The sequence below is a fragment of the Protomyctophum bolini genome (genome assembly GCF_963924005.1).
Source record: "Protomyctophum bolini genome assembly, chromosome: 1".
NCBI lineage: Eukaryota > Metazoa > Chordata > Actinopteri > Myctophiformes > Myctophidae > Protomyctophum > Protomyctophum bolini.
The window spans coordinates 18479954-18504620 of NC_137862.1; the positions used below are offsets into that span (position 1 = coordinate 18479954).

General features: G+C 44.8%; 1 protein-coding gene across 1 annotated transcript in view; it reads right to left on the reverse strand.

Annotated features, from left to right (window-relative positions):
- Positions 1 to 2245: 2245 nt before the first annotated feature.
- Positions 2246 to 24667, reverse strand: part of fto (FTO alpha-ketoglutarate dependent dioxygenase) — a gene marked incomplete at its 3' end in the record, with an annotated part of 188360 nt that continues 165938 nt past the window's right edge. The window contains exon 9 of the mRNA XM_080766638.1: positions 2246 to 2390. Within this exon, the coding sequence (XP_080622764.1) occupies positions 2246 to 2390 (145 nt within the window). The remainder of the gene's footprint in view (positions 2391 to 24667) is intronic.

Consider the following 24667-nt stretch of genomic DNA (forward strand, 5'->3'; position numbering starts at 1 on the left):
GGGTGCAGACATGAAGCCCTGGGTGCAGACATGGTGCACTGTGTGCAGACATGGACCCTGTGTGCAGGCAGGGCCCTGGGTGCAGACAGGGGCACTGGGTGCAGACATGGGGCCCTGGGTGCAGGCATGGGGCCCTGGGTGCAGGCATGGGGCCCTGGGTGCAGACATGAAGCCCTGGGTGCAGACATGGTGCACTGTGTGCAGACATGGACCCTGTGTGCAGGCAGGGCCCTGAGTGCAGACATGGTGCACTGGGTGCAGACATGGTGCACTGGGTGCAGGTATGGTGCACTGGGTGCAGGTATGGTGCACTGGGTGCAGACATGGTGCACTGGGTGCAGGTATGGTGCACTGGGTGCAGACATGGTGCACTGGGTGCAGGTATGGTGCACTGGGTGCAGACATGGTGCACTGGGTGCAGTCATGGTGCACTGGGTGCAGGTATGGTGCACTGGGTGCAGACATGGTGCACTGGGTGCAGTCATGGTGCACTGGGTGCAGTCATGGTGCACTGGGTGCAGGTATGGTGCACTGGGTGCAGGTATGGTGCACTGGGTGCAGACATGGTGCACTGGGTGCAGGTATGGGGCCCTGGGTGCAGACATGGTGCACTGGGTGCAGTTATGGTGCACTGGGTGCAGGTATGGTGCACTGGGTGCAGGTATGGTGCACTGGGTGCAGACATGGTGCACAGGGTGCAGACATGGGGCCCTGGGTGCAGACATGGGGCCCTGGGTGCAGGTATGGTGCACTGGGTGCAGGTATGGTGCACTGGGTGCAGACATGGTGCACTGGGTGCAGGTATGGTGCACTGGGTGCAGACATGGTGCACTGGGTGCAGGTATGGTGCACTGGGTGCAGGTATGGTGCACTGGGTGCAGGTATGGGGCCCTGGGTGCAGACATGGTGCACTGGGTGCAGTCATGGTGCACTGGGTGCAGGTATGGGGTCCTGGGTGCAGACATGGTGCACTGGGTGCAGGTATGGTACACTGGGTGCAGGTATGGGGCCCAGGGTGCAGGTATGGGGCCCTGGGTGCAGACATGGTGCACAGGGTGCAGACATGGGGCCCTGGGTGCAGGTATGGGGCCCAGGGTGCAGGTATGGGGCCCTGGGTGCAGACATGGGGCCCTGGGTGCAGACATGGGGCCCTGGGTGCAGGTATGGGGCCCTGGGTGCAGACATGGGGCCCTGGGTGCAGACATGACAAATAAAGCCAAATCGTATATATTGGTTTGTCCCTATTTGAAGGCTTCAAATAGGGACAACTGGAAGTTTACGGAATGCATTGGCGTCTATGGGCTCGCGCGAGTACATGAACCACGTGACTGGGCTGTTTTCTGCCCCCTCAATATCGCAACTCTCCTATTAGATGGCTCTGGTGCAGACATGGGGCCAGCGGGGGCCCTGGACTACACGCTGTAATGATGATTGGCTACAAGTGAGGGAGCCAGAGTTGGTTGTAATATGATAATATGACAGGGCTCAGTTAATGAAGAGGAATGCACTGGCCAGTCCAAATGCCAACTCCACTGGTTCATTACAGCATATTTATGAGCCAGTGATGAGACTCATGTACAGGGGTTTGTGGTATTTTACTTCCCATCAGATAGGGGAGGGGGGGGGGGGGGTCAGGGTGGCAGCTACGGAACAACTACCCCATCAGATAGGGTTTTTTAGTAATAAAAAATACAAAAAATAATTCACTCATACAGGACTCTGACATCGGAAATGGGTCAGAGATTTCACCCTAATTCATTCACCAATAGAGCGTCGCAGTCCCGCCGCCTACGAGGACCCAGGAAATAATGTCCCGTTCATTTTCCTCATGAGACTTTTCAAAAAGTATTTATTTAAAGACGGTTACGCCGCGGACAAAGCCAACTCTTGTCGTGACAAATCATGACGATAAACACAATGTTTTGTGCAGATCAAATAATTAGAGAGAAGAAAATAAAGGCATGGGGTACAACACGTTTTGTTTTCTTTTTCTTCTTACTAATTATTTGATCGACCCAAAACAATGTCATGATTTGTCACAACTCCAGTTGGCTTCGTACGAGCCTTAAAAGGTCTTTAAATAAATACTTTTTGAAATGTCTACGGGGGAAATGAATCCCTGGGCCCTCGTCGTTCTGAAAGGGGGCGGGACTGCGACGTGAATGTCATGGAAAGAGCAGATAAATATTCTAGCAATGTTTTTTCAGTCTCTGGGAACTTTAATCCATGAAAGCCTCTTTAAGACTCACCTCCAGAGGAGCGACTCCACCCGGCTGATGATGTCGGCCAGGTCAAAGGGCAGCGGCATGCTGGGGTCATGGAGGGCCCAGAAGGGCCGGTCCACGGGGGCCTCCTCGGGGGGCAGCGTCTGGGCCAGGCTGGAGTGGCACCTGGGAAACAAGCATAGCCCTGTCAGACTGACACAAACCAACAGGTAGACAAGAGCATTCGGAATGTTTAGAAGTCAATCCAGATTATTAAAAGCATTACTCTGTCTTCAGGTTTTTTTCGGTGTGGTTTTCTTTTGAATTGTTTGAATTGTTTCATGTGATTTTATTGTCTGCTAGGACGGTGTGTTATATTATTATTATTATTATTATTATTATTATATTATTATATTAGAGACACTGAAGCCTTTGTTCATACTTCGTTCAAGCTAGACTACAGGAGCGGTGGTGTCAAAAACATAGAGGAAAGCTGACGGAAAAAGACTCACTCACTGTATAAAAATAAAGGACAACTCCCGAGACTTAAGGATTTTTTTCCAACATGCTCATGAATGCTCTGTGCTCATGGTGAACTTAAAAGTAGCAAACTTTTTGGTCCTGGGACCTTCGTCAGTGCTATATTAGCTATGCATACTGTATGTTTATACTGTCTGGACACACACCCAGGACTAAGATGTACATTTTCTATTAGCTTTCTCTGGTGTGATACATTTATTAAGTGTTGTCCCTTATAAACAAACAAATAAATATATGCTAGGCCAGTGCACTGTCAAAGCCAACACTCACCAAATCTTATTAATGTAAACATCTTGACTCATAACCCACTGCGTGAGGGGGGCGCTTGTCCAACAGAACAGATCTATAAAGCTACCGTGATGACGCTGACTTGTAGATCTGTTCTGCTCTGACACTGTGATACCTCACAGAGCACCAAGTGAGCTTCAATCTTTGGGTTACTTAATCTTCCTTCAGCACTCCTACTCTGTCAGAGCTGTGTGTGTGTGTGTGTGTGTGTGTGTGTGTGTGTGTGTGTGTGTGTGTGTGTGTGTGTGTGTGTGTGTGTGTGTGTGTGTGTGTGTGTGTGTGTGAGTCTGCACACTGTGATCCTTGTCTTTAAACTCCACTCAGAGTGACCTCGGCTGACATCTGAGGGCATGTACTCTAGGAGACTTGAAACACATCTTCCTGTCTGTCCGTCTGTTGATTGATGAGGCATTTGAAGAGGTCACTCACAAAATGTCAGGTACTCGCTTGGTGAGTTGTTTGTGTGCGTGTGCATGTGTGTGTGTGTGTGTGTGTGTGTGTGTGCGTGCGTGCGTGTGTGTTTATTTGTCCTAAACACACAGGATGGGTGTATACTGTGTATTTGACCAGGAGGCTTCCTCTCCTCTTTGTCTTTACGGCTGCTAATAAGACTGGAACCAGTTAGAGGCTGCGCACGTATGCACACACGCACGCGCACACGCACGCATGTACATACTCACACACACATGCATACACACTGTATGTTTTGCACATTTGTACAGCGTTTACTCATTTACTTACACACACGCACGCACGTGCACACACACACACACACACACACACACACACACACACACACACACACACACACACACACACACACACACACACACACACACACACACACACACACACACACACACACACACACACACACACACACACACACACACACACACACACACACACACGCCAGGGGAATGGTGGAAAACATGTTGAAAAGTGAAGACGAGCGGGATCATCCAAAAGTGATGAGGCAGGATTTATGTTTCTGAAGCCATAAAAAGGGTGTGACAGTCTCAGACGGATGAGAACGCACCATCATATCACATACTGTAGAGACATGATTAATGGACCAGGCACCTCACACCCTTACATGCAGCACACACTCTCACGGGCACACGCACGTGCACACAAATGCACATATCGCACGTGCATACGCATTACGCATGCACACACTTGTTTTAGTATACTCATGATGACATACTGTACAAACTTTAGACAGCATTGAAGATAGCCGAAAATAGCCGAAGACAGCTTGAGAATATAGCAGATCTATAAGCTCACAACATTGTCTAAATGTCTAATCCTAACATTAACCCCAAATATCATAGTCTAGTCCAAATTATAAGCAAAAATTAACATAACATTAACATAAAACAACAATTTATCTTGTGAGCACCAGGAATAGTGTCCTCACATTGTCTATTTCTCTAGTTGTACTACAATATACTGTACTTGCAGGGTTTGGTCCTTACACGTATAGAAGTATACACACACACACACACACATACACACACACACACACACACACACACACACACACACACACACACACACACACACACACACACACACACACACACACACACACACACACACACACACACACACACACACACACACACACACACACACACACACACACACACACACACACACACACACACACACACACACACACACACACACACACACACACACACACACACACACACACACACACACACACACACACACACACACACACACACACACACACACACACACACACACACACACACACACACACACACACACACACACACACACACACACACACACACACACACACCACAGCTACAGCCAGATGGTTTCATTAGGGAAACACTCGCGTTTGTTGCAGTCCTGGAGAGAAACGCAGCCTTATTGGATGTGCAGCCCGACACATTATGCTTATATGATTAATATCTTGGCGTTCCACAGCCTGTGGAGCCGGAGCGCGGTCCCCTGTGGCAGCCATGAGACATGAGTCACATCTTTTGTCGGAGCAGTGTAAATATTTGCAGAGGTGACTTCTCTGTGACTCTGCGCTGTCATCGTAAATCTGCCCCGCTGCCTCTGACAGGCACGCACCACCCCTGACCCGGAAGTAGACATTATGGGGAGGGAGAGAGAGAGAGAGAGAGAGAGAGAGAGAGAGAAAAAAAGGAAGACAGTTCAAGACACACAGAGAATTCCTCATTGATGGCTTATCCGTTTGTAAGTCAGAGAGTTGGATTAACCGTTCGGGTAGAATTTGAGAACTCTAGTGGTGATGCATGATGGGAGTGTTGTCCTAATGCATGTCAGTCCAGCACCCGTTGTTGCAACAACGGGTGTCCTTGTGGGGGAAAGTGTGTCTTCCCCTGGAGGTGGTAGGAGAGACCTGAGAAATACAGGTGTGTTTGACTGTTTGTAAGCAACAGCTGTACAACATTAACACTTTGAGGGCTTTAAATTGTTTAATTAAACGATCAACTCTGCTTAATACACTAAACCCGCTATTTGTTTTATGTGTTTCATTCGCCGTATTTTAATAATTAAAAATAAACTGCGGCTTTGTTGCGGACCTGGTGACGAGGCCGTCACGTTATGATGACGAAACCGGAAATCAACCCATGCTCTGGGCTGCTAGGGCTTCTGGGAAATTGAGTCCAATGCAAGCGACACGCTTTGATCTCGCCACAAAGTGGGTGCCTATATGGGCTATAGTTCCAAACATTGCTCCTGTGGCTGGAACCATCCCATTGAGATAGATTGAGCACTTCCGCATTCCATTGTTACAATGGGAGTCGTGTCGCCACTCTCTTACTATATTACTCTGACCCAACCTAGCCTCCTGTTCTCTTTCCTTTGGTCCAGAGAGAGAGAGAGAGAGAGAGAGAGAGAGAGAGAGAGCAACAGCAAGGAGGACAGGGTGAGAGGACGGTGGGAGTGGCTTATGAAGCAGGATGTTATAAAGTGGTCAGTGGTGGTGGTGGTGGTGGGGGGGGGGGGGTGTCCAGGCGGCCAGCAGCCTGCCAGTATTTGTGGTTATATATTTTCGCGGGGCCACTTAATGTGGGAGCAGCTCCTGGAGGCTAAGTGCTGCGCCCCGGGTGCGGCCGCCCCCCCTCCTTTTCCTTCAAATAGCTGCTCGCCATTATGGTCGGCGGGCAGCGGCATTAACATCCAACCGGTCCAATATATCTTCCTGCAGCTCGGTATCGGGGCCTGATAATAGCATCTGTTAACATGCACTAAGCACCATTATGTAGCCCATCACTTCATAAATAATATGATTAGGCGACCTTGGGGCTTTAGCGACGAGCCGCGTGTTTAAATGTTCTCATCATTTATTTAGGCCCCGCCAATTAAAGGAAGCGCCACTTCAAGACAGCGGGAGAAACGACACAGTTAGCATACATATCTGGGAGAGAGAGATAGACGGTGAGAGAGAGAGACAGAGAATGAAAGAGAGAGATAAAGTAAAGAAGAAGTGTGTGTGTGTGTGTGTGTGTGTGTGTGTGTGTGTGTGTGTGTGTGTGTGTGTGTGTGTGTGTGTGTGTGTGTACATGTTCTGCTGACATCAGCACCAGGACCATGGGAATGCAGGGTCTTTGATTAGGCGTGATTAAGTATTCATGCAGAGCGGCAACGAGAGCAAAGAGGAAAACACACGGCGGCCTGTTTTCTGGGCCGTTCTGACCCAGGAGCACAGCACACACACACGCACGCACGCACGCACGCGCACGCACACACACACACACACACACACACACACACACACACACACACACACACACACACACACACACACACACACACACACACACACACACACACACACACACACACACACACACACACACACACACACACACACACACATACACACGCGCAAAATACATCTGACAATCCCCCATTTAAACGACCAAGGCTCCATTTATCAGACAAAGGGATCTCACAATATTAGCCTGCAAATAGAGTGCCCCCGGTTTACAGAGATACACCAGATACAGGGACTGGGGTCCTATCAAAGATAATATGGTCTAGACACACTCAACGAGCTGCGTTTACAGCATCTGCCACTGGTAAACACAGCGCCGTCGCTGCTACTGCTAAAGTGGGCGAGCAAAGGAAAAGTCGATACGGAGCTTATAAGCTCTCCTTAAGTCTCTCGATAGTAATTCGGCGTATATAAGCCGCGGTGCCGTTGCAAACACAAAGCCTGCTGAAGCACTTTCCCATAGCAAAGAATAAATTGATAAATAAATAACAAAAGGAACGAAACAACACAACAACGTTCGACCTCGAAGTTACCGTCAAAGACAAAGACTTTGGGTTGTTCCACTATCCACACACACATATGACCACTTAAGTGCTACTTTAACAAACACAAATACCCCCCCAAAAAATGGCCGATACAAGCTACATTTTGGGAAAAAATAAGAAAAAAATAATAATACTGTGAGTGAAACTTTTTGCCTATAATTGCATAATGCCCCAAATATATAGGGATAGGGATGCCAGGTTGGTTAACCCCAGGATAGATATGGGACTATTATCCCATCTGGCTTGCCGTCAGGAGAGATTGGCAACGCAATCACTCATTTCAATTCACCCTGAAACCCTATAGCCCTGCCATCCCCCTCCCCACTTATATGCTATAATGTTAAAGACGTAGTGATCTTTTTTTTTACACTTTTAGACCCTGCATATCCGGAGTCATCATATGGGCATACCTAACAATGGATGCCAATTTGTTTTGGAAAATTCTGTGTAGTTTTATATCAAAAGTCCATAAAATCAAGTTGAATTACTTCCTTTAAACCAAAACGTGATAGTGACGTGTAGAGGTACACATGCAGCAGAACTACGTCCCATAGCCTGGAGGGATGCAACGTTCTGATTTGTTCAAAATCATTGAACTTGCTGTTTCAGGGTGATATAATGCTGGTATTGTCCATTGCACCACACCTATAAAGCTCTCCTCTCCTCTCCTCTCCTCTCCTCTCCTCTCCTCTCCTCTCCTCTCCTCTCCTCTCCTCTCCTCTCCTCTCCTCTCCTCTCGGGTATTCGTTGCGATGGAGGGGGTGGAGGACACCATGCACCGCCTATAGACCCCCCCCCAACCCCCTTTGTGCTCAAACTAACCACTTTAGCTAAAGTGAGTGTTAATTATGGACAGGCAAAGCAGTCAATAAAAGGTTAATGTAGAAGTCAAAGGATAAATTCCTTTAAGTATTGCATCATTCCAACATCTCTGCGACCAACACACTGCTGCGCGCAGCTGGCCTAATCAATACGTTTTACTGTAATGTGCTCGCCATCGATTTCCCCCCCTCTCCTCTCTCCTCTCAACGCTCTGCGCTCGGACCCCTCGCCTCGGTTAAAGAACCCAAAGGGAGGGGAGGGAGGGAGAGAAAGTGAGGCGAGAGGTATAGAAAATAGAATGAAGTAAATAAAATAACCAACTGGGCTTTAGCTGTATATGTTCTTGTAAAGAGGCATGGCCATGGTTACAACTGCCACAGACAACATCGTCATCATCACTATCAGAGCCCACTCAATCTCCGATGTGTGTAATTGTGCAGCAGTACACGTGCACAGCACAGGGGGGGGGGGGGGGGGGGGGGGGGGTGGGTGGGGCAATACATTAAAAGGCCCTCTGCTCTTAACGGGATGGGAATCCACCTAATAGACAACATCAGTGCTTCCGACTCATGCAATTACACTGATAAATGCACGATTGTGTCAAGCTGAAGTGAAAAAGGACCCGGGGAAACATAGATAGGAGGGCCCGGGCTTATTGCGTTATCGCTCCGGGAGGTCATTTGTTAAACCACGTGGGATTAGTGCAGGAGCCTGGTGGGCTGTTTGATTCAGTGCATTAACCGTGCCTAGATGAGGGGGGTCCTAATGTTATGGAGCAGAAACACAACACAGCTTCAACCCCAAACTGGATGAGGCCACCTGTACTGACAGCACACAACTCTAACTCTGACCAGGAAAAGGAGCGGAAGAGATGCACATTTTCACACAGGAGTTGCCCTTTTAACCTTAGATGGTCTACTTTCCCCACCTTCATACAAAAAGGTATACACAATAGGGCTTAGGGATGGGACGATATGACAATTACATGTCAAGATTATTGTGGCAAAAATAATTGCGACATTATCGCGATAATCAAAATATGCTTAAAACTCAAAAATACACTTTTGTTAACCACTTGAACCCCCAGCATCCCTGTTCTGTGGGGAATGTTCACCAAAAATATACAAGCTCACATCTGTGATCTGCTAGTTTTGCTAATCGATTTGCACAGTGAAATAGGTTAAGTGCATGCTGTTGAATTTGCAGCTCCTCAAAAGTTAATTCATCTTGGAGCTTTAGATTTATCGTGGCATTGTCCTTCGTCATACACTATAGGAGCATAGGATAATTTCACAATGAATCAGAATTTCTGCGATATGAATATTGTGAGTGATTTTTTAAATCACGATAAACGATTAGACGATAGATTATCGTCCCATCCCCAATGTTCTCTCTAATAAATTGTAATAATAATCTCTCTAATAATGTTCTCTTAAAGTTGAGAGTTTCAGTTGAACTGCACAGGGAGAGACATGGGTGGAGTTCAGGTCCTCACAGGGAGAGACATAAGTGGAGTTCAGGTCCTCACAGGGAGAGACATAAGTGGAGTTCAGGTCCTCACAGGGAGAGACATGGGTGGAGTTCAGGTCCTCACAGGGAGAGACATGGGTGGAGTTCAGGTCCTCACAGGGAGAGACATAAGTGGAGTTCAGGTCCTCACAGGGAGAGACATGGGTGGAGTTCAGGTCCTCACAGGGAGAGACATAAGTGGAGTTCAGGTCCTCACAGGGAGAGACATGGGTGGAGTTCAGGTCCTCACAGGCACCGTGCAGGTGGATGGATTTGAACGAGGGTGTTCAGGTCATTAATTAACACATGTTTTCAATGACACGGACGGTCTGTTTTTTGGAGATCAACTGTCCCGAATCATCTCCACTTGTTCCCTGCATGCTCGCTCGTGGCTAAATGGCTTCGCGATGTCATCGAGCAAATACCTTTTCCTTCATGTGCAGTGAGGCGCAGAGAACGACTTGTCAAACATAAATCCAAACGGTACGACATGAGATGAACATATACGTATTAGAGCATGCCATTTGTTCGGAGGCCACGGCAACTTGCTACAGGTGTGTACAACTTAAGTACCAGGAGGCCCCGTGTGGGAAACAGACCCACATGGAGACACACACACACACACACACACACACACACACACACACACACCACACACACACACACACACACACACACACACACACACACACACACACACACACACACACACACACACACACACACACACACACACACACACACATCAAACAGGCTACTGAATGAGTGCAACTAATGTGGAAAATGCCTTGTCAATCACCTGTGTGTGAAGTTCAAGTGACAGATGTGGTTTAGTGCCTTTCTCTGCGCCGACAGCATGGGCCTGCAAGACACCTGAGATGAGCCTCTCTCTGTGAGAGTCTCTCTCTCTCTCTGTGTGAGAGTCTCTCTCTCTCTCTCTCTCTCTCTCTCTCTCTGCAGACCTGCACAGGTGTCAGGTTTTACGGCCTTGGCAAAACCCTGAATGCCCCGATAGCTGAGAATGCTATCAAACAAGTCATGAAAAAAAGAGCAAGAGAGGGGAAAAAATGGCATGTCAGTCGTAAATCAGGCTGCCTCTGTAAGCCGAGGCACGCAAACAGGTCCCAAAGAGCGAAAGAGAGAGCACAATGTGTTGCATTCGCGCAGCATTGTTGCGATCTCGTAGCTCGGCTATTGTCGGTGCATGCGTGACACGCCGTGCAAATAAGTATAAATCACGCTTTACTCAAAAACACATTCCTATACAATGTCACGTATGACAGAAGATAGAGAGGAGAGGTGAGAGTGGCCATCCATCTTCATAATGTCATAAACTATGTCTTCAGGTGAATGTTGTGCAACAGATACTAGGAGAGTGAGAACGCACGTACTGTACGCTCATGTACTGTATATGTTCAGACTGTGCAGGTTTGGCCGTAAAAGGGACTTTTTTCTCTCGTGTGAAGTCATGTAGAGTGCAGTCAGTGCAACAGTGAAGCATTCACAGGGAGCCAAACGCCTGCAAGGTGTGGGGCCTATAGCATATACGACCAGCCACAGTACACACCCTGGCCTCCCGGGGGTCCTCATTACTGCCTGTGTGTGTGTGTGTGTGTGTGTGTGTGTGTGTGTGTGTGTGTGTGTGTGTGTGTGTGTGTGTGCGTGTGCACACATATACACACACACACACACACACACACACACACACACACACACTTGCGCGCGCCTCCACCCTTTAAACATTAAATGTAACAGAAAGCGCGGCAGCCATCAAGTGAGTGTGGGCAGGGCAAGCGGTCTTAACTGTTTCCTTCAGGATCAATCGAACGCCATTGTCGGCAGACGGCTGCTGACTGTACAGTTTGTTGAGTGTGTGCGTACGTGTGCGCGCATGTGTGTGTGTGTGTGTCTGTCTGTCTGTGTGCGTGTGTGTGCATGAGGTCGGCGATTTGTGGAGACAGGGGGTGAGGGTTGGGTGGGGTGGCGGGGCATCAAATGCATGACATATGTTCCTTTCATTTGGATTGCCACTAAAGAGCCCCGGCTAATAAAACTAACATCTGATCCTCTCCTGACTTTAATTAATGGTTAGTGGGAAAGACAAAAAAAATGCATTCTTCTATAGAGCTGCTTAGCAGTGCCCACATGGACACAGTATACTCACCCATTATTCTTAGGCTCTTAATTGTATTAAAATATCTACTGCTTATAGTGCATTGTTGATCTATACCCTCCTCCCGCCCCCGTACACTAAATAGCTGTGAGCTTGTAGATCAGCTGTTTTGGCGGCATGATCCCTCTGGAATACGGACACAATGGTATAGGGTCTCTGGGGTTAAATGTTTGGTGTACCTAGTGCGTTAGTTTGCCTTGCTCAAGTCTGCACGCACTCACTCACTCAGGCACGCACTGGCAGTTAAGGGCAGCTGCTCCAGCATTGCCACCACCCTCATAGGGCTCCGTTTTCGTCAGCACTAAACCCCTTATCCCTAAACTTATTTTCCTTTTTTTTTACTATTTTGATTTTTTTTTTTTATAGTTCAAGTAGCCAATCTACATTGACATGTTGTGAGCTTGTAGACTGGCCAAATAAGTTTAGGAATAAGGGGTTTAGCAGTGACGGAAATGGAGCCTTTAGTCTCTGTGAGGTCCACCACTCTTTGTCTCTCTCTCTCTCTCTCTCTCTCTCTCTCTCTCTCTCTCTCTCTCTCTCTCTCTCTCCCAGCTGCAGTCTGGGCCCACTCACTCATTAAACCACATGAAACAAATAGGTTTCTGGTTATTGGCACCTCTATGGGAAGCCATGGAGCAGAGGGTCGCTGAGGGACACCGACCGAGGCGCTCTGCATGTCTGCGGTGAGTCAGCATGCTGTGAGCCGTACCACACCAAGGTGAGCTGCTCTGACACAGACGTGTGTGCGTGTGTGTGCGTGTGTGTGTGTGTGTGTGTGTGTGTGTGTGTGTCGCACCCTGGGTGTTTTGATGTGGGCCGACTGGCTGGGACTGCCGTGTGTGTCTGGTGCACGGCAAACCAGATGTATAACGGCAACACGCACACGCACACGCACGCTCGCTCCCACACACACACACACACACACACACACACACACACACACACACACACACACACACACACACACACACACACACACACACACACACACACACACACACACACACACACACACACAGGGCAGGTAGCTGCTAAATAGCCTTCATAATTGGAGGCAATAAAACACCATTGCAGTCTGGAAGTGTAAAAAGGGAGGTAAGCCCTAACAACCCCCCCCCCCCCCGCCCAACCCTTCATTCAAACTGCAGCAGCTTTGCTACAGCTCTCAGAAAACCAGGTGGACACCCATTAGGTGCTTAACAGTGTAACAAATTAGCCTGACACCCCTCATGCTCTCCTCCTGGAGGCTAAACGCTGGCCGCTGCTGGAATGTGCATGGCTCCATGCACCAAACATCAACTGCAGGCGCTACATTTACGAGCGGACAACTTTTGTTGCGATGCAATCAGGTGCCAATAAAACACAAGAGAGAAAACAGGCAGGAAGAGGACCAACAGACTTGAACGGTGCACACCCCACCCCTCTGGCTGTTTGGACTTCCGACACAGGAGGCATAAGGGATAGATCATCCCCTCGGGCCTTAGGGTGAGTGTGAGCATGCGTGTGTGTGTGTGTGTGTGTGTGTGTGTGTGTGTGTGTGTGTGTGCGTGTGTGCATGTGTGCGTGCTGCAGGCTGATTGTGTGAGGGATGAGTTGGTGTTTGAGCCACCTGCGTCGGGGTGACAGGCTAGCTAACTCCAAGGGAAAGTCAAAAACAAACATTTGCTCAGGGCCTCACTATAGCATACGAGGTGGGGGCTACCTTCCCCTTCCCTATCCCCGAAACACACACCCCCCACACCCCTCCAAGCCAAAAGACGACAACATATTCTGCCAAGCCGCCACAGAGTGCAACATTTGGATGATATATGCAGGCAAGACTAATTAAGAGTTGTTTTGGGCGTTTTTTATTAGGAGACATTGGGAGTTTTTATATTTATTTTTTCTTCCACCCTGACGCTGATGCTTATTTACACGGGCCCCGGGAGAGCGAGAGAATGGAGCAATAAGTAGGGCTTGATGGCGAGGGGTACAGAGGTTACGAGCCTGTGAGTGTTTGCACTTTTTTCACGGCCTGGCGGCCTGTCGGCTCGTAAATCCTCGGTAAGGGGAGTGGAGAGGAAGAAGGGGCACTGGAGGGTTATGCCTTGACTCGTGCTCCGCTCGTAGGGCTGTGCCGCGCGCCGCAAATAGCAGATCCACAAGCTCACAATGAGCTGCAGTATAAATGTCTCCCTGCACTACTGTATCTCTATCGGTCCCGCGAGCAATGATGGAAAATGTGTTGTTGCCGTGCGAGAGTTCCTGTGAAACGATAATTAAAAAAGAAAAAGAAAACTGTTCTCTCTCCCCCGCTGGTCCCCATCGCCCTCTTTTTAGCGCCCTCCCCCTATAAACACTCACACCCCCACCGACTCACCACCCCAACCACCACCTTCTCTCTTGGCGTGCTGCGGCGCAGCAGTGCCTCGTGGGCACAACCCGTCGTGACGGAACAGCGCAACAACGCCGGTGATGGATGAGGGCTCGCCTCGATAGCTGCACAGCCAAGTTACCGGTTGACACCTGACCCCGCCACCCCCCCTCCCACACACACACACACACACACACACACACACACACGCACAAACACACACAGACACACATGCCCACATACGGTACACACACACGGTCACAGGATAAGGTCGAAACCAAGCCATCTAAAAAGGCACAATTCCCACCTGTCTTCAGGTGACAATGGCGGAGGTTGACCTAGGGCCCAGCTAATTATATCTCCCATTGTACCCACCTAACGCGCCTAGGCTACAAGTCATCCGCTCCGTCGCTCTGGGGTGCTGGCGGTGTAGGATTCTGTTTGAGGCCTTTATTGGAGCCTAAACTGGTGGGACGAGGAGACTTCAAAACTGTTGCACAACAAGGGATTAGGTTGCAGAAAAGGTGTATATTAAACTGCTTTACAAGAAGACAGAGAGAGGTGGAGTATTAAGCCTGCGCTTCCTTAAAATGAGCAATGAGTGGTTGTTTGTACGGAAGGAGGGGAAACAAAGCAACGCTGCGGTGTCGCTTACAGCCAGGGCTCTTTAGAAACCTGTGCGCACACACACGCACACACACACACACACACACACACACACACACACACACACACACACACACACACGCACGCACGCACGCACACGCACACACACACACACACACACATGTTGGTTTCCATGAAGTGTGGGAACCAACAGCAGGGCCATCACTCTTGGGGACACCACTTTCCAGTGGTCCCACAGGCCTGAAAAAAATCAGGCAAGTTAAAAAAAAAATCTTTAACACAACTATCACCTCAGATTCTAGATTGGATGAAGTAATTTCACAGACTTGTCCTGACCATGCATCTTGGGGACCTATATTAATCCGTCGATTGTGGGGACTTAATTTGCATAAATCACACACCTGTTTTTTTACACCAAAATGAGGACTCAATGTCCTGGGGACATCTAATCAGTTTCATACTGAATTTTATGCAGGAAGCTTGGCGTACAGATACAGACTTACAGATTCAGAGTGGACCCTGTAACATAACCCTCAAACTGTCTGAGTCTGTCTCACAGGAGAGGCTAGAGAAGACAGCTGGGCACTGGATGCTTTGAGGAAAGAGCATATAATATGTTCACTAGATTTTACTGGATTGATACTTGACATTATCTTTACAATATAATTGTGTTGAACATTAAATGCACTGAATGATGTATGCATGTAGATCCTTTTGTAATGAATAAAAAAACAGACAAGATGTATTGGCCATAATAACGTAGGGCAATATCAACTGTCTATTTTCAGGAACTCAACAGACATGTATATGACCTGAATGTTTTACTTAAACCATTAAGAACGCGTGACACATCACCTTAGCTTTTCACTGCTACCATTCTTTTTAATGTCAGCTATTGAAAAATAGCTGACCATTTGTCATAGCTGGCTCTTGGCCATGTCAAACATTGGGATGCAGGAGACAGAGCAACAGTGTAAGAAACTGTATTTATTATGCAGGCCTTAACATTACAACTTAAAGAGGACAACTATGAGGTGTGGAGTCAGTGATCAGTGGTGTGGTGGTGATGGATGTGTGGAACATGGTGTGGTGTGTGTGTGGATGGAAAGAATAAGGTAAACATAGTAGGAAAAAAATGACAATGCTTTTTTCTTTTTTATAAAGTATATTTATTGTTTTTTTAAAGACAAACAGACATTACACAACAAGAACATAATAACAAACAAAAGAAAACAAAAACAAAAACAGCTCAGGCACAACACTATTATAAATAAAAAGATTGAATATACAAAGACATGACAAGGACAATGAACCATAATGACATAATGACATAAGTGACTCCCTATCAGGGAATACCTCCATACAGTACATTAATACATCACTCATTCTTGAGATGAGGGACAAAAGTGGAAAAAACATGTCCCACACATAAGAGCCTTATTTTATGTAAAAAATAAATTAATTCATAAAAATAAAAGCACTTGCAAAGTTAAGTGTAATACAGTTGTGTATTATTATGCCCTTAATTTCATTATAATTGTTTTCATATTCCATCTGAATTAGTTAAAAGCAGGCCCTGTACCCAAAAAGGCCTGTATTTAGCCTGTCCCCAGCAAGTGGCCACAATTTCAAACTGCCAAAAAAGTGTCTAATACTGTCACAATCACATAAATATACATACTAAATTAAAGTAGATTGTCAACAACATAGCAAATAATATACACAGTTAATTTTAATTTATATTTTCTATTAAATATCTCATATCAAATGTTCGTCCCACGTCTCCGTCAACTCCGTCAGGTTTTTTTAAAGTCTTAAATTAATCAGAAAATATTGTCGACAGATTTAGCCTGAAGACTCCTTTTCCAAGTCCCATTTATATTTGTTGCAACAGTGGAGTACCTGGTCTGACAAGCATTCAATTGTTTGATATTTTAAACAAACAATGTTGATAACAATGTGGTCACAGCTTTTACATGTCAACTCCGTCTGCACATTTTTATGATCTTTGTTAAGAATTCCAAAATAATGTTTATTATTTTAGTTTAGGGGTTAGGTTTAGCTAACAAAATTAAGCAAAAACAAAATGGCTACATTGTACTAAAGAGGGTTAAGATGAAAACAAATGCCATTTTGTCAACTCCGTCAGACGTCAACTCCGTCAGATTTTGTGTCTGACGGAGTTGACGTGTATCTGACGGAGTTGACAAAAGTGTTCCTAAAACAATAAAATTATTGTTTTTGAATAATGGGCAGTATTCTAATTTGGCACACAGTTAGAGCATGCCTTAAGGAACATTTTTGGCTATGGGGCCATCACAGATTTGTCTCGTGGTGACCATGGCAGCCATATTACAAAAGAGCCGCCACCTGATGTTATTTTACAATAACTCAAGTTCTACACCACCTAGGATCTTGATTCTGGTGACTAAGACCTCATTTTCAAGGATGAGGGATACAGTGGTACAATTTAGACTTTCCCTTTGACCATGGCAGCCATTTTTCAAAATGGCCGCCACCTGCTGTTATTTTACAATAACTCAAGTTCTACACCACCTAGGATCTTGATTCTGGTGACTAATCATACATTTTCAAGGATGTGGGGTACATTGGTAATATTTAGATTTGTCCTGTGACCATAGCAGCCATTTATTTTTCAAAATGGCCGCCACCTGCTGTTATTTTACAATAACTCAAGTTTTAGACCACCTAGGATCTTGATTTTGGCGACGAATCATACATTTTAAAAGATGAGAAATACAGTGGTACTATTTAGATTTGTCCTGTGACCATGGCAGCCATTGTTTTTCAAAATGACCACCAACCTGCTGTTATTTTACCAATAACTAAAGTTTTAGACCACCAAGGATCTTGATTCTGGCGACTAATCATTACATTTTCAAGGATGAACTTTCTCTGGGAGAGGTAAGGGCTTATTTCAGGTGCAGGTTGAGTTTCTACTGACAGGACATTAAAAGGAGGTGGGCTTTCTGGCCTTTGACTTGCCCCTTTCAGGTACAGATGCACAGTTTGACTTCACTGGCCACTGCAGGGAACTGTGGGGGAGAAACTTTGGTCTCTTGACACCCCGATTAGGTTCAGGGTTTTTTTGGTGGAGACTTGCCTTTCATGACATCTTTGCTGCAGCAGTTGATCTCCTTACTGCCAGTGGTGGCACACTCTGGGTCTCTGGGGCATTGTATCTTGGTGGCCTCCTGCCAGTGTTTCTCCATCCTTCTCCTGACGTGTTCTGGGGCTCTGTTATAGTCAACTTACATTGTCTTGGCTGGAGATTGCTTTCCTGCAGGGTCCAGCCCAGTCTTGTGCAGATGGCTGCTGGCCCACCTGGAGGCCCCAACCTCACTTGTTCGGTTGGTGTGATTAGGTGGGGTGGTCTTCCCCAATCAGGATGAGGGGTTTGACCCTTTCAAACGGCAGTCTGGCCAAGTGTCTGTATTTAGTTGTGAGTTTAGATACAGGATACGATTGCTCACCCAGCCCCAGGTGACATGAGGTGAAGGCTCCTTTGATTTGGTAACATTGCTTTGGTTAACATGCTGGGGACACAGAGAAAGACACTGATGCCTTCAGTGTCTGCACATCCTGCCTGATGGTCCTGAAGCCAAATCTTCTGTCTTCAGTCTTTCGCTCACTGTTCACTGCTCACTGTTCACCTCACCGAATTTAGCCCAAGGAGTTTGACCCCTAGTTTGGCCATAGACCCCCTAGTTTGGCCATAGCCACTTGCCCAAATGTGCCGACATGTGCTGACCTCATCACATCTGTGATGATGGCTATGGCCGTTTTTAGCCAACGTAGTGTTTTTTGTGCAAAACTAATGCTTGGAATGGATCCAGAATCATGAAAAGCCCCTAGTTTGACATGCCACATGCTACTTAAAGCATAATGAAATTTAGAACATTTAGCCTTATATTGGTTGTTGATGGTACCCAACTTTCAGCAGCTGTCAAACATGCCCCTAGGGTGGTCAAATAGAAACCAATGTGGGATATGTTAGTAGACACCTTTACAAACATTGGTGAAGAAAATTCTTGGTAAGAAATGTATTCACAGATTTTATATTATTCTGATAATATTCCCTGAGTAAATTGGTAAAATAATAGCAGGTCCACCATTTTTTTAAATGTCTACCATCCATGGTCACAGGATAAATCTAAATAGTACAACTGTATTCCTCACCCTTGAAAATGTATGATTAGTCACCAGAATCAAGATCCTAGGTGGTGTAGAACTTGAGTTATTGGGAAATAACAGAAAGTTGGCGGCCATTTTGAAAAATGTCTACCATGGTCACAGGACAAATCTAAATAGTACCAATGTATCCCACATCCTTGAAAATGTATGATTAGTCACCAGAATCAAGATCCTAGGTGGTGTAGAACTTGAGTTATTGGGAAATAACAGAAAGTTGGCGGCCATTTTGAAAAATGGCTGCCATGTTCACAGGGCAAATCTAAATAGTACCACTGTATTCCTCATCCTTGAAAATGTGGGATTAGTCACCAGAATCAAGATCCTAGGTGGTCTAGAACCTAAATCAGTTAAACTTGTCAACTCCGTCAGATGTTCGTCAACTCCGTCAGACGTTCGTCCCGTGATGTTTTTGTTAATTTCCAAAGAAATAGAAAATTCGCTGTCAAATCTTTTGTGCTTATGTATTGAAACACCAACTGAAATGATACGTAATGATGATTTTTTTTTTTTTTTTACATGGTTTTCATGTTATAATATTGAAAATAAAGGTTGAAATGACGGTTTTGAGAAATTGGATATTTCATAATAGTGTGATATTGGAACAAAATAATATTAAAAGATTTGTATTACTTAACTTGATTACTGAAAGCCATTATAAGATAACTGAGGACTTTATATTATTGTTGAAATGATAAAATTCAATTAAAAGGGATTTTAGTGTGTCTGACGGAGTTGACATGAATCAGGTATTAAGTGCATAAATGTCCCATTTTAGAAAGAAATGTTATGCGAAAAACCTGTTCCTTCTCAAGATTGGTAGTTGAGACCTGTGTCTACAAATACATCTATTTGATTTGAATGTATCTTAAAAAAAAAAAAAATCCAGTTTGAAAAAAGTTTTGTCCCTTATCTCAAGAATGGGTGACATATATTAAAAAGGCAGACAATAGTTATCATAGGCACCAAATCATTACAACAAGAGCAGACCCATGCATGCTCCACTCAAAGGCGACAACCGCCACCCCTCCAGGCGGCAGGGCCACCGCCCCAAGAAGCGGCCCCGATGCAACGCATCGAGACCCCTGCCCGGGCGACCATTCCCCCATACCCAAAGGGCAGACAAGCCCCCACCCAAAGCAGAGCACCCACTAGGGAAGAATGCTGGCATATAAGATATCTAAGGTTGGTACGGAAAACCTCCAAGTATCGTGGCAGACAGTGTGGTTCCAATATGATTCAAATAAGGGTCCCAAATTTTGTAGAAAGTCTCCAATTTAGAATGCAACATGCATGTAATGTATTCACAAGGAATACAGCCCATTATAATGTTATGTCATGATTTATTTGATAGAGCAACATCCTTGATTCAAAACAAAATAATATCTTTCCAAACGTTAATAAGTTACGCATCATCATCGTCTCCAGTGATTGATCTTTCTTGATGAGCTTTCTTCATTTCTTTAATCCCTAGAATAGAGTCACTACAATCTGAGGCACTGTGCTCACTGTTGTTTGGGACATATTCCTCTCGATGAGCTTTCTTTATTATAGGGATTGAGTCACTACGTTCTGAGGCACTGTGCTCACTGGAGTTTGGGACATATTCCTCTCCACTGTCTGGTGTTGAATACAATATTTCAGAGTCATCAAAGCTTTTGGTCCTCAACTGTGATGAAATAACATCATCTTGTTCACTGTCTGGAGTTGAATCAAAGAGTTCATCAGAGCCATGAAAGCTTTTGGTCCTCCTCAACTTTGGTGAAAGAGGATCTTCTTGTTCACTGTCTTCAGATGAACTGAATAGATACCTTAACGTCTTGGTGCTTGGTAAGCACAGTAATTTGTCAGTTGAGTCAGTGAACTCTTTGTGGTGGTTTGCTGGAGCCATGCGTGTCTGTGGGGCAGGCTCCATCCCCTGGTGCACACATACACACACGTCGTAGAACATCTGTGAAGAATAAGATTCATTGAATATTTTAGACAAGAGGTAGGCATGTGAAGGTAGTACCCTTGACTACTGTTGTTGAATTCACTTATTGTACGTTTAATAATATCACTAGTATTTCAACATCCTGATTTAGTCCAATACACCAGTATGTTGGACAGTAGGCATTCAAACACATTTTGTATGTGGTCTATGAAGACTTTTAATACAATTTAGGCTAAAATGCATGACGGGGACAGACGTCTTCTGAAGTTTAATTTATTCAGGGTACAAGCTTGCTTAAATACACACACATATCCACAACTTAAAACATGCCTTTTGGGGACCCCATGTTAATGTGCATGATGGGGACATAAATGTCTACTGAAGTTTGAATTATTAGCTTGCGTAAATACACACACACACCATAAAACATGCGTTTTGGGGACCCCGTGAGGTGTACATGATATTACTAGACATTAGGACAATAAAATAAACTAATTATGTTGGACAGTAGGTATTCAGTACACACTTTTAGTTATGTGATCTACAATATTTAGACTTTTAATGCCCTTTACTTTAGGCCAATGTGCGTCACGGGAACATACATGCTGTTAGAGTTTTTAACGGGCCTGACAATTAAAGCCTGGACCCGAACTGGTCCAGCCCAAGGCTTGGCCTGGCCCAAAACATTACCATAATGTTAAGCCTGATAAGCCCCAGTAAAGGAATGTTGCAGGCATGTCATTCAACATCTGGTTAGAATAAGATTCATTGAATATTTAAAAGACAAGGCGTAGGCATGTGAAAGTAGTGCACTTGACTATCAATGTTGAATGCACTTATTGAAAGTTTCTTTGGATAAAAGCGAGTTCGAAATGACTCATGTAAGATAATGTTACTAGTATTACAACATCCTGATGTAGTCCAATATACCATTTTGTTAGATAGTAGGTATTTAGAACACACTTTCAGTTTTGTGATATATATAACACACTTTAAGCTAATGTGCATCATGGGGACATATAAATACACACACATGTATTCTGAAGTTTAAATTATTTTGCCTTCAAGCTTGCATAAATACACACACACACACACATCTTAAAACATGCATATTGGGGACTCTGTGCTAAATGTGCATCATGGGGACATCTCTTCTGAAGTTTAAATTATTTTGCCTTCAAGCTTGCATAAACACACACACACACACAAACATCTTAAAACATGCATATCGGGGACCCCGTGCTAATGTGCATCATGGGGACATATATGTCTTCTGAAGTTTAAATTATTCCGCCTACTATCTTGCATAAATACACACCTCTAAAAACATGCATTTTGGGGACCCCGTGAGGTGTACTTGTTAAACTGATATTACTAGACATTAGGACATTAAAAGAAACAAATGATGTTGGACAGTAGGTATTCAGTACACACTTTCAGTTATGTGATGTACAATATTTAGACTTTTAATGCCCTTTACTTTAGGCCAATGTGCGTCAAGGGAACATACATGCTGTTAGAGTTCTCAACGGGCCTGACAATTAAAGCCTGGACCCGAACTGGTCCAGCCCAAGGCTTGGCCTGGCCCAAAACATTACCATAATGTTAAGCCTGATAAGCCCCAGTAAAGGAATGTTGCAGGCATGTCATTCAACATCTGGTTAGAATAAGATTCATTGAATATTTAAAAGACAAGACGTAGGCATGTGAAAGTAGTGCACTTGACTATCAATGTTGAATGCACTTTGAAAGTTTCTTTGGATAAAAGCGAGTTCGAAATGACTCATGTAAGATAATGTTACTAGTATTACAACATCCTGATGTAGTCCAATATACCATTTTGTTAGATAGTAGGTATTTAGAACATACTTTCAGTTTTGTGATATATATAACACACTTTAAGCTAATGTGCATCATGGGGACATATAAATACACACACACATGTATTCTGAAGTTTAAATTATCTTGCCTTCAAGCTTGCATAAATACACACACACACACACACACATCTTAAAACATGCATATTGGGGACTCTGTGCTAAATGTGCATCATGGGGACATCTCTTCTGAAGTTTAAATTATTTTGCCTTCAAGCTTGCATAAACACACACACACACACACACACACATCTTAAAACATGCATATTGGGGACCCCGTGCTAATGTGCATCATGGGGACATATATGTCTTCTGAAGTTTAAATTATTCCGCCTACTATCTTGCATAAATACACACATCTAAAAACATGCATTTTGGGGACCCCGTGAGGTGCACTTGTTAAACTGATATTACTAGATATTAGGACATTAAAAGAAACAAATGATGTTGGACAGTAGGTATTCAGTACACACTTTCAGTTATGTGATGTACAATATTTAGACTTTTAATGCCCTTTACTTTAGGCCAATGTGCGTCAAGGGAACATACATGCTGTTAGAGTTCTCAACGGGCCTGACAATTAAAGCCTGGACCCAAACTGGTCCAGCCCAAGGCTTGGCCTGGCCCAAAACATTACCATAATGTTAAGCCTGATAAGCCCCAGTAAAGGAATGTTGCAGGTATGCCATTCAACATCTGTTTAGAATAAGATTCATTGAATATTTAAAAGACAAGATGTAGGCATGTGAAAGTAGTGCACTTGACTATCAATGTTGAATGCACTTATTGAAAGTTTCGAAATGACTCATGTAAGATAATGTTACTAGTATTACAACATCCTGATGTAGTCCAATATACCATTTTGTTAGATAGTAGGTATTTATAACACACTTTTTTGTGATATATATAACACACTTTAAGCTAATGTGCATCATGGGGACATATAAATACATGTATTCTGAAGTTTCAATTATTCTGCCTACAAGCTTGCATAAATACACACACATCTTAAAACATGCATATTGGGGACCCCATGCTAATGTGCAACACAGGGACCACGTGAGGCCTACTTATGTTACACTGATTAGGACATTTAAATAAAAGTGGGGTACAAGTGGAAAAGGCATGCTGTGTTGCTGAAAACCTCTCCACAAACCTCTCTAGAGCACAACTACAAAGATTTGGATTACATTTCCTCTACTGCAACAATCTCACTTTGAATATAAATAAGTAAGTCAGGCTTATATGTTTGAGAACATGTCCTCACCTTAGTCCGCCATGGCCAGTCAGTTTCCATGGTTGTAGCTCAAATTTTCACCTGGTAAGATGTCTCACAGCAAAGAGACTTGAGGTGAGGTTTCTCTTCTCCTTGCATAATTATGTTCTTCCTCTGTTTATTACCCTTATACTTTGTCTTATACTTTCCTGAACCTGCTAGTCACCAACCCCACCACAACATGCAGGGAAGCGACTATTTAGGAATATGTATCAACATTGATATCAATATGTATGGCACCTGAATTTCCCAAGGATAATCAATAAAGCTTGCACAGTACAGATGGACAAAAATAATAAGTTAACTCTATTTTTGGTACATTCTGATCTATGTCCTTTTGCTAAATCCGGTTGCAATGTAGGCTCATCAATTGCAAATTAAGTAGATGGTTTTTAGTATCAAGTATACAATAGTATTAAATTAATGGTATTATTAAATATGACAATGTTTGGTTTCACTGTCTACATGGGCGACTTTAACGCACTCTGAAAAAGCTGCTTTGAACAGTCCTGACATAT